We start from the raw sequence: 12,175 nt of genomic DNA on the forward strand, positions 1-12,175 counted from the left end.
ATAATGTTTTCAGGATTTCCTTAGTATTGCGCAGGTGATGGATTTCTTGCCTGTCCAGGTAATGCAATTATCATCTGGGCAATACTAAGGAAATCCTGAAAACCTGACCTGTGGGTGGCTCTTGAGGACCAGAGTTGGGGAACATTGCACTGTCACCACATACACATTACAATAAATATGAACAGGTAGTTTTAACCGTAATTTCCTACAGATATAACACCAGACCACCTACTTTGATGTTTCAATATTCTATTGACAAATGTTTCTAGATTCTAAGCAGAGATAAGGGTCATTTGTACATTTTGAGGGAGCATATGATGTTAGGAGAGGATTTTGTCTCATGTTCTTGCGAGATAAAAATAAACCCGGTTATCTTACATGGACAGCACCCTGACTACCACATTCCAGCCGGTAACAAAAGACATTGATAACTCATGCAGCATTCATTCGGCCGGAGATTGTGCACCATCAAATACAATTGCTCAGTCATAGCACAATACAAGCTATCATGTACCATAGCGGGAATTCAGATACCAAGCTATACAACACAAAGAAGTCCTTAGTTCCTATAGTTCTGCAGCCTAAAGTTTAAACACTGAAGTACACTTTCTATGTATATTATAAAATTAGATTACTTAATATTGTTGCATCATTGAGTAAGACAGATCCCACAAGATGCTTTTTCAAAAACTCTGTTACACAAATTAATATATACGTTCAAATCAAATTATTCTGTTTTATTACTAATAAAAATTGTGACTGTACCAGAAAATATTTTATCACAACACAAAAAAATGCTCAAGCAAACTGAAGACTAAGGGCTCATTCACGCATCAGTTTTTTTTTGTGTACGAGTGCTACTTGTTTATTTTCACGGATGGCACTCACACCTATGACAGTCTATGGGGCTGTTTAATTGTTCTATTTTTTCCTTGGATCGAGTGATCAATTGTGAAAACATTTTCAATATTGATCCAAGTGTCTGATCAAAAATGACCATGCAAGTCTATGAGTCCAGGAAAAATTGGACATCACTCGGAGGCCATCTGAGTGCTCTTCGTTTTTCACTGACTGACAGATTGGGGAAGGTGGAGAATTTTTTTCTCATCAGTTTAAAGAATTGCTAAAACTCTGACCAAACTCTGAAGAAAATCAGATGATATTCTGATGAAAATCATTCATGAAACTTGTTCCGTTTTGCTCATATGTACAAATCCTAAGGTCTAAAAGAGGCTTAAAGCAGTCCATAGAAATAAAAAACTACAGGCCAACAGATCTCAAGCAAACCAACTGCAGGAAAAAAATCTAACATGGGGATTCTCATCAGAGACTAACCAGCTGGGATTTCTTTGACAGTACGTTTTTGGCAGGCGGCTTCGCTTTAAATCACAGCCTACGAGTCTTGCTTGAGGGAAGAATGCTTTGTTATAGGCACCTACAAAAACCTGGCTTTCCTAAAGCATATGAAATTTGACATTTACAATTGTGTCTCCTGACATGGCAAGCTATGGAACAAGTTTGAGAAATCCCCGATCAATAGGCAAGATTGGGTTAAAGCCGAAGACCAGTTAATATGCCAAATCCAGATTTGCTTATTTCTCGCTTTCTCTCCCTTGCAATGAGTGGGTTAACTGTAGTCAGATGTAGTGAACTATTTCAGCTGGCTGAATGATATGTGGAATATTGGTTTGCACACCCGCATTGGACAAACAATCGTGCTTGGAAATGCTACAGAATGCTGCTGGGGTCGTGTCTACCGCCCTGGGGATGCAGATGAATTGTAATGCATTGCAAGCAGCTGGTTTGAGAGACCAACTGTCTCAGAGGTGCAGAGATGGGGAAGGAGGTGATGGAGCTATAAACACAGCCAGCATGAAGGTCAGTGTGAAAGCCGAGGCCATCTGTTGTCTGGGGTGCATTGAATTCTGGTGGCCTGGCGCAGCTATATCCCAGTGAGTGACAGCCTCCGTCCCAAGAGGAAGGCAGAAAAGAAACCACATGTTGGTTCAGACTGGGAGGGATGTGCACAGCGGTGAGCAAACAAAATAGCAAATTAATGATTAAAGCTGCAAATTATTGTTCTTCATGTGCTTTAGAAAGGCAGTGAGACGAGGACTGAGACGCACCACTTCCGTATGTTCTCTTCTTTACATTAGTATACATGCACCATGAAAACTAATTAAAAGGTTACAATTTTCTACACCAAGTAGCTCATATTGTAGTCTTAAACCTGCCTCTAACGCATACCATCTAATGTGTTTTCATGTGTGTACTATTTTTGTTTTGCATATTGAGGGGTACTTACATTTTAGTATAGCAAGAACAAGGCAAAATGTAGTTATTATTAACTCAATTTACTAAACAATGAGAATATTTGTGTGGAATATCAATTTTCACCAATTTCATTTTTTATTAATTATAGTTTTGTTAATTAATACTGAACACTAGGGTTGAGCGAAACGGATCGGTCATTTTCAAAAGTCGCCGACTTTTGGCAAAGTCGGGTTTCGTGAAACCCGACCCGACCCCAGCGTGAAATCGGCCACACGGTCGGCGATCTTCGCGCCAAAGTCGCGTTTCGTATGATGCTTTCCCCGCCATTTTTTCAGCCAATGAAGGAGTGTGTGCAGCGTGATGACATGGGATCCGGCTCGCTTTGTGCGGCGTCACAAGGGGTAAAACCGCCATCTTAACGTTTGGGATATAGTGATTCACACAGTGAAACACAAATTTTGCAGGGACGGAGGGGAGAGAGAGAGAGAGAGAAAGAGAGAGAGAATAAATAAAAAAAAAATTGCATTGGGTTTCGTGTTTCGGTTGGCCCCCCGACTTTTCACAATAATCGGCCGATTTCACACGATCCGACTTTCGAGACAGTCGGGTTTCACGAAACCCGACTCGATCCTAAAAAAGCAAAAGTCGCTCAACCCTACTGAACACACAAATGGTTAATTACATATAAGAGAAGAGGATACAATTACTGCAACTGAAAAGGGTATTCTCACGGATGGAAGTTATCCCCTATATTATATGGCATAACTTCCAAATTGCTGTGCCATGGTCACACTCTCAGTATTTGGTCAGTATTTTACCTCAGTATTTGTAAGCCAAAACCAGGAGTGGGACAATCAGAGGAAAAGTATAATAGAAATATATGCACCACTTCTGGATTTATCAGCCACTCCTGGTTTTGGCTTACAAATACTGAGGTAAAATACTGACCAAATACTTAATGTGTGACCGTGGCCTTAGGACAACTACAGATCCTGAGAACTGGGGCTCTGAATGGAACGGTGGTCAGTCCTGCACACTGCTGCTCCGTTCATTCAGTCGCCCGCAGTGCTCGGCTATCTCCGGCACTCCCATTAAGAGTGCATGGAGAGACAGTGCACATGATCAACCTCTGCTGCATTCAGACACGGCTCTTCAGAGGCCCATTTCTTGGGATTGGAGGGGGTTGCAATGTCAGCCCTCCAGAAATCATGAAGTTATCCCCTATCAACTAGACAGAGAATATCTTCCAAACTGAAGAATACCTCTTTAATAAACATGGACGAAAAATGCAGCAACATTTTATATTATGTATACAAAAATTGTGTTCATATACCTGTATCATTTATATCTAGCATTATTTTAGCCCATGCAGAAAAAAGTCTAATAATTATCAAACATTAGCAGCCCTTTAAAAACAGACAGGATTCCTCAGGACCAACTGCAACGCTCTCCTTACTGTAATGTTCCAGCTTTGCTTGTCTTCAAATCTCCTACGTAGGTCCCAGGAAGCTTGGCTGGAGACATATACTACAGGGGCCTAAACACCGCTTTGTGTGAGCACATTTAAGGGATACCTTTTATTCTGTTCTTTCAACAGACCAATGGGATATGCAAAGATAATATATTTTGTAATATACGTGACTAGAGAAAAATGTTGCTTCTTTCACATATTAGATAACTCTTGCCACAGAGTTGCTGCACATTTTACCACTTGCATTCCATAGGGTTAAATTCATAGCAAGTCCATGGGAAACTCACATCTAATTTAACATCTAAACCTACATGTATGACATGCAAATTATGTGGGGTTTTTGATTGTGGAGCAAATTTACTCTGCGGGTAAGTCCAACCTTAGAATACATTGACATGCAGCATGTCTGCTTAGATGGAGGAAATGCAGCTGCAATATTTACAGGATTACGGTTGTGGATAATATTACAAAAAAGAATCAGGGAGTCGCACATTTCACCCTCTGAATTCTAAGGGATAATATTTCTTCTTGTGGATAGGGAGATGCCTGAGAAGCCAAGGTAAGGAGACCTAAAGGACATGCAATTCTCCTCTGGGAAATTATTCAGAGAGAAAGAGGACATCCACTCTAGTGTCACATATTAGAAGTGGCAATCCTAAATGTCAACATCTACCCTTTAACGAGCCTTGCCACATGAGTTAAGATACAATCTAAACCAGGATCTTAATTTGCAGACATGTGTTTCAGAGTGTTGCCCCCTCTTTAGGGCAAAGTATGACATCTGATTTGGCTGTATGAGTGGTTTATGACTGGGGTCTATGGTGTAATCTTTCTCTTTGTGGAGAGAGCTATGCCTGACATGCTAAGGTAAGGAGACTTATAGGCCGCGCAATGCTCCGCTTAGAAATTAAATATGCATATTGTCCCTTCAGAGAAACACCCTAAAATACCTGAAAATACTTGTAGGCAAATTGAGATTCTGGTTTGGCTTTTATCCTAAGTAATGTGGCAATGCTCGTTAAAGGGTCAATGACTGTTAGGATTGCTACTTCCAATAGGTGGTTCTAGAGCTCAAGTCCTTGTCCTCTCTGAAGAGACAATCTGCATACCCTCTGAATTTGCACTCACATCGGCAGCATACATTGCAATTTGGCAGATCTCCAACCTACAGCTTGTATCAATTTAAGCTTTAGATACTTAGCGCAGGTTGAATGAAAAAAAATAAGAGAGCATTACAGGAATGATAAGCACAACTACATATAAACATAACCAAAGCGGCAAACTATTCAAATCAAGCCTATAATTTGGAATCCAAATACCAAGTGTATCATGGCAGACCCCGCATGTATTGCTGCTGTACGGCGGCTTCCTCAGGTGAATGAATGATACACCCTTTAATTACCCCTGAGGAATGGATGGGTAGTATCCAGTTAGCGGTCTTCTCTCTGTGCTCTAAGCAGTTTCTGATATAAATCGAAATATAAACCATTGTTTTCTAACTCACCTATCATATCCTGGAGTCTCCTAGAAAATGAGGGAGATCTCCTGGACCAGTTAGCAAATTTCTTGAGTGCTGCAAAAGCTTTTTGAAATGCCACCACTTTACCCCTGAAACCAGGAGTTCTGTAAGGTTTCCGGTGTGTGATGGCGAGATGTTTCAACACTGCAATCAGATGCACATTCAGGTGAAATGGGATGTGGTCGGTACCATAAATATAGGTATGTGAAAAATCACTGCTCACTGCGCTACAGTATCTCCCACATGACCAGTTCCAGAAGATGCCATGGTGCCTTTGACCAATATAATGTGGTGTATTTTAGCCTAGCAATGCAAGATTAAGATGTGTCAGGCCAGCCTACTAGCTTTACTACTGTATTTCAGAGATGTCCGGGATCACACTAACCTGGGTGACAAGTTTTACATTCTGCTCAATAGTTTGAGTGGATCTGGGATGGAAATCTGCCAGCGGTCCCACTGAAGGGTCACTACTCCGTCTGACCAGAAGAGGGGTTCCTACAACAAAGCAGAAGACAATCAGTGCACAGAAGGGAACAGACAAAGCTTTGATATCTGAATAGCAGCCTGTAAAATAATATTTTTCACTGTCTGCCTCATGTACTCTCAGCGTGACAAAAAGTGTGTTCTTTTCTAGAAAACAAACATAAGACACAGGGTCTAATAGAAAATCTCTTTTGAGATGTCTGGTAAATGTTAATGCTTCTCATCTGGACCTGTCATGTAGCAGTAAGAAAATAAATGGATTAAGCCACAGCATTTCAGTGGTTAGAAGGTCAATAGCCATTTAAAATTTCCAATGCCATCCAAAGCCTACCTGTGCAAGTCATAAGAATATATTAAATACCAATAAAACAAATTGAGTTAATTTAATGTGAAAGCAGGGATGGAAACCAATAAAGCCGATCCATTATGACTTGAAAAAGCTTTTTCTACTGAAGGCTCCAGACAAGCCATGGAGAATAACCATCTGTGCGTACACGCAGCCCATAAAGAGGATTACATGAGGGCAGCACCTCGTATCTACGTATTTATTTTTATATTGATCACTGCTCTTCACAGAAAATATTACATTGACAGCTGAAGAAACACATGCAGTTATCCCAGAAAGTAACTAAAAACAAATTACAGTGCGTGTGAGATCTGAACTGCACATGGCGGAAATTAGCATTCAGTGATCATAACTTCACTAGCCACACCATGGATGTGAATTCATTAAAGAAATCACAATTTTCCATTTAGGCTCAAGAGCTTCATTATCTTAACTGGTAGCTTTGCAGTATGTATGACAGCTTGTTTGCATAATGACAGTGAAAATTAGCGCTCTTTTTATGTAAATACAAAAGATGGACAGAGAATAAAAGAGGAAGCAAACATGTGTTATTGGCTATGTTTGTGAATTTTAAGGTAACGCATCATGATCATTTAGAAGTGTGCTGCTTTTTGGACCTTTTTAAAAAGTTCTAAAAGACCAGTTATTGAACCCATTGATAATAATTTATTTATCTTATTAACATGACAGTGGCTTTCTGAATCGACACAAAGACTGGGTCTACACTGTGGTAGTTGGCCACGCGGCTAAAGAAACTGTTTTTTTCTTTCATTTGCCACAGTTTGGCCATGATGTTATTTACTACACATTAACCCGCCCTTATTTGCATGTTAGTTATGGGTGCCAACATCTTTGTCCCATACAAATGCCACATATCTTTACCAGTTGTATCAAGACCACCAAAATGTCAGGAGGCCAAAAGCTGAAATGAAATTGATGTTTATTATTATACTTTATAAATATTTTACATCCAATACGATGCTCAGAAAAACAAAAATGTCTTTACAGATGGGTAGTTCCATCAATGTTATGTCAGTTGGGCCCCGGCCAATCACCTGGACATAGCGTGGCTGTGTCTCATTCTGCACCTTAGCCTCATTTACAGGAATGAAATACCAACATGGTAAGCGATTGGCACACAGCAATAGCCTCACAACAATGGGCTGATAGAGGGAGACCTCTCCATCTTTCAAATACTTTAGTTAGCGTTCTTTCCATCCAGTTGTGAGGGTACATGGCTGTGTAAAACTCCCAGAGCAATGATCTTGCGGTTAAAATGGCAGCCAACAAAACCCAATTCTGTCTAAAAATAAAGGATTCTCCTATATATAATATTGTCATTTAACAGATCCAATAAGCATTTCATGCAGAGGTCGACCCAGTAAGTCCATACATTACACAGAGAATAGATTCATTTAAATGGGAATTATGTACAGTGCCTTGCGAAAGTATTCGGCCCCCTGGAACTTTTCAACCTTTTCCCACATATCATGCTTCAAACATAAAGATACCAAATGTAAATTTTTGGTGAAGAATCAACAAGTGGAACACAATTGTGAAGTTGAACAAAATTTATTATTTTACATTTTTGTGGAAATTTAAAAACTGAAAAGTGGGGCGTGCAATATTATTTGGCCCCTTTACTTTCAGTGCAGCAAACTCCCCTCAGAAGTTCATTGTGGATCTCAGAATGATCCAATGTTGTCCTAAATGTCTAATGATGATAAATATAATCCACTTGTGTGTCAGCAAGTCTCCGTATAATGGCTTCCATTATAAACAAGATTCATGAAAAGATTTGATGAATCCTTTACAATACTTTTAATTCATTTGTTATAATTAATTAGGATTTATGTTCCACATCCCATTAAAAAAAAAAAAATAAGTTGTCAAAAAAGCAGCCAAACTTGATGGACAGACAGTCTCAGTCAGCTTCTACAAATACTGTATATTTCAATAAAACATACTAATGCATAATTCCCATGAAAAGTACTAGATGCTACAAACCATACAAAAGGAAAGGAAAAAAACAAACAAAAAGTAAATGCTGGCAGACATGCCCTAGATAAAACTACACTTGAATGGTAAAGCAGTTTGATTCTGATCTTGTATTCTTTCTGAAAAAATAGACAAAGATACCACACGGACACGACTCGAAATTTCAAAGGGGTCAGAGAGAAATGACATCGGAGTCCGACACATACAGGGAGGAAGCGTCTCAACTGGTGAACCACCTATTTAATTTGATAGCCTTCTGCTATTGGAAACAAAGAGAAAACGCAGCTGCACAAAGACATTTTTTTTTTAGATTTCTTTGTTACACTGAATCAATACAATCTAAAAAAAAGAAAAATGTTCAAAAACACGGTGGCAGGGAGGATACATAGATTAGTTTAATTTGGATGTAAAGTGGCACATTAATAGATATTGTTATCGTGTTGTGATAGCCAATCGCAACACCAAGAGTCAGTAGCAAACGGCTTGCAGTGTTATTAAGAAAGTACAAGAAAAATAAGCACAGCATGAGGGGGTGGGTGTAGTTTACCAGCGTGGGAAGATAATCACAAGGCTTTACAATTCTCTCTCTCGTCAACTTCTCTTTGATATCTTACCATTTTTCATAAGATATTAGTCGGCACCTCTTCACTGCATCATGGTTGTGCAATAAAATGGGGCACTGCAGAACCTCGTCTCTGCACGTATTATTAGGACACTGCACCTACAGGTGCTAATTATTCAGCATGGCCTTGTCTGACATGCTAATATGATACAGACCCTGCATTATACATTTTATCAAAGGCACTTGTGCAATATCTGTTTATGATTAAGTGTAGTTTTCTGGATACAGAAATAAACCAGAGCTGAAAATTCTCACATACAGATGCTTCTCACAAAATTAGAATATCATCAAAAAGTGAACTTATTTCAGTTCTTCAATACAAAAAATGAATCTCATACTATATATAAAAATATTTAGAATATATACTATATATAGTCATTACAAACAGAGTGATGTATTTCAAGCGTTCATTTCTGTTAATGTTGATGATTATGGCTTACAGCCAATGAAAACCCAAAATTCATTATCTCAGTAAATTAGAATAATTAACAATAAACACCTGCAAAGGCTTCCTAAGTGTTTAACCCCTTTACCCCCAAGGGTGGTTTGCACGTTATGGACCGGGCCAATTTTTACAATTCTGACCACTGTCCCTTTATGAGGCTATAACTCTGGAACGCTTCAACGGATCCCAGTGATTCTGACTTTATTTTCTCGAGACATATTGTACTTCATGGTAGTGGTAAAATTTCTTTGATATTACCTGCGTTTATTTGTGAAAAAAACGGAAATTTGGCGAAAATTTTGAAAATTTTGCAATTTTCCAACTTTGAATTTTTATGCAATTAAATCACAGAGATATGTCACACAAAATACTTAAGAAGTAACATTTCCCACATGTCTACTTTACATCAGCACAACTTTGGAACCAAATTTTTTTTTTGTTAGGGAGTTATAAGGGTTAAAAGTTGACCAGCAATTTCTCATTTTTACAACACCATTTTTTTTAGGGACCACATCTCATTTGAAGTCATTTTGAGGGGTCTATATGATATAAAATACCCAAGTATGACACCATTCTAAAAACTGCACCCCTCAAGGTGCTCAAAACCACATTCAAGAAGTTTATTAACCCTTCAGGTGTTTCACAGGAATTTTTGGAATGTTTAAATAAAAATGAACATTTCACTTTTTTTCACAAAAAATTTACTTGAGCTCCAATTTGTTTTATTTTACCAAGGGTAACAGGAGAAAATGGACCCCAATCGTTGTTGTACAATTGGTCCTGAGTACGCAGATACCCCATATGTGGGGGTAAACCACTGTTTGGGCGCATGGGAGAGCTCGGAAGGGAAGGAGCGCCGTTTGACTTTTCAATGCAAAATTGACAGGAATTGAGATGGGACGCCATGTTGCGTTTGGAGAGCCACTGATGTGCCTAAACATTGAAACCCCCAACAAGTGACACCATTTTGGAAAGTAGACCCCCTAAGGAACTTGTCTAGATGTGTGGTGAGCACTTTGACCCACCAAGGGCATCACAGAAGTTTATAATACAGAGCCGTAAAAATAAAACAAAAATTTTTTCCCACAAAAATTATTTTTTAGTCCCCAGTTTTGTATTTTTCCGAGGGTAACAGGAGAAATTGGACCCCCAAAGTTGTTGTCCAATTTGTCCTGAGTGCTCTGATACCCCATATGTGGGGGGAACCACCGTTTGGGCGCATGGAAGGGCTCAGAAGGGAAGGAGCGCCATTTGGAATGCAGACTTAGATGGAATGGTCTGCAGGCGTCACATTGTGTTTGCAGAGCCCCTAATGTACCTAAACAGTAGAACCCCCCCACAAGTGACCCCATATTGGAAACTAGACCCCCCAAGGAACTTATCTAGATGTGTTGTGAGAACTTTGAGCCCCCAAGTGTTTCACTACAGTTTATAAACGCAGAGCCGTGAAAATAAAAAAATCTTTTTTTTCCCCACAAAAATTATTTTTAGCCCCCAGTTTTGTATTTTCCAAGGGTAACAGGAGAACTTGGACCCCAAAAGTTGTTGTCCAATTTGTCATGAGTACGCTGATACCCCATATGTTGGGGTAAACCCCTGTGTGGGCACACGGGAGAGCTTGGAAGGGAAGGAGCACTGTTTTACTTTTTCAACGCAGAATTGGCTGGAATTGAGATTGGACGCCATGTCGCGTTTGGAGAGCCCCTGATGTGCCTAAACAGTGGAAACCCCCCAATTATAACTGAAACCCTAATGCAAACACACCCCTAACCCTAATCCCAACGGTAACCCTAACCACACCTCTAACCCAGACACACCCCTAACCCTAATCCAAACCCGATTCCCAACCGTAAATGTAATCCAAACCCTAACCCTAACTTTAGCCCCAACCCTAACTTTAGCCCCAACCCTGACTGTAGCCTTAACCCTAGCCCCAACCCTAGCCCTAACCCTAACCCTAATCCTAACCCTAACACTAGCCCTAACCCCAACCCTAACCCTAGTCCCAACCCTAACCCTAGCCCTAACCCTAGCCCTAACCCTAGCCCTAACCCTAATGGGAAAATGGAAATAAATACTTTTTTTTTATTTTTCCCTAACTAAGGGGGTGATGAAGGGGGGTTTGATTTACTTTTATAGCAGGTTTTTTAGCGGATTATTATGATTGGCAGCTGTCACACACTGAAAGACGCTTTTTACTGCAAAAAATATTTTTTGTGTTACCACATTATGAGAGCTATAATTTTTCCATATTTGAGACCACAGAGTCATTTGGGGTCTTGTTTTTTGCGGGACAAGTTGACGTTTTTATTGGTAACATTTTCGGGCACGTGACATTTTTTGATCGCTTTTTATTCCGATTTTTGTGAGGCAGAATGACCGAAAACCAGCTATTCATGAATTTCTTTTGGGGGAGGCGTTTATAACTTTTTTTTTTTTTTTTGCTGATGATGCTGTATGGGGGCTCTTTTTTTGCGGGACAAAATGACGCTTTCAGTACCATGGTTATTTATATCTGCCTTTTTTATCGCGTTTTATTCCACTTTTTATTCGGCGGTATGATAACAAAGCGTTGTTTTTTGCCTCGTTATTTTTTTTTCTTACGGTGTTTACTGAAGGGGTTAACTAGTGGGACAGTTTTATAGGTTGGGTCGTTACGGACGCGACAATACTTTTATTTTTATTTTTTTTATTTAGATAAAGAAATGTATTTATGGGAATATATTTTTTTTCTTTATTTAGGAATTTTTTTTTTTTTTTACACATGTGGACATTTTTTTTTAAACTTTTTTACTTTGTCCCAGGGGGGGGACATCACTGATCGGTGATCTGACAGTTTGCACAGCACTCTGTCAGATCACTGATCTGACTTAGAGCACTGCAGGCTTACCAGCGTCTGCTCTGAGCAGGCACTCGGTAAGCGACCTCCCTCCCTGCAGGACCTGGATGCCGCGGCCATCTTGGATCCGGGACCTGCAGCGAGGAAGGAAGTAAGAGACCCTCGCAGCAACGCGATC

The 12,175-nt window shown here is 39.7% G+C and overlaps 1 protein-coding gene across 8 annotated transcripts in view; it reads right to left on the bottom strand.

Moving 5' to 3' along the window:
* Nucleotides 1-12,175, bottom strand: part of PARD3B (par-3 family cell polarity regulator beta) — a 2,038,921-nt gene that overhangs the window by 1,568,129 nt on the left and 458,617 nt on the right. For all 8 annotated transcript variants that reach the window (XM_077271962.1, XM_077271960.1, XM_077271958.1 and 5 more), the window contains exon 4: nucleotides 5,650-5,759. In XM_077271962.1, the coding sequence (XP_077128077.1) occupies nucleotides 5,650-5,759 (110 nt within the window). The remainder of the gene's footprint in view (nucleotides 1-5,649; nucleotides 5,760-12,175) is intronic.

Source organism: Ranitomeya variabilis, chromosome 7, assembly GCF_051348905.1.
Source record: "Ranitomeya variabilis isolate aRanVar5 chromosome 7, aRanVar5.hap1, whole genome shotgun sequence".
In the NCBI taxonomy this organism is placed as follows: domain Eukaryota; kingdom Metazoa; phylum Chordata; class Amphibia; order Anura; family Dendrobatidae; genus Ranitomeya; species Ranitomeya variabilis.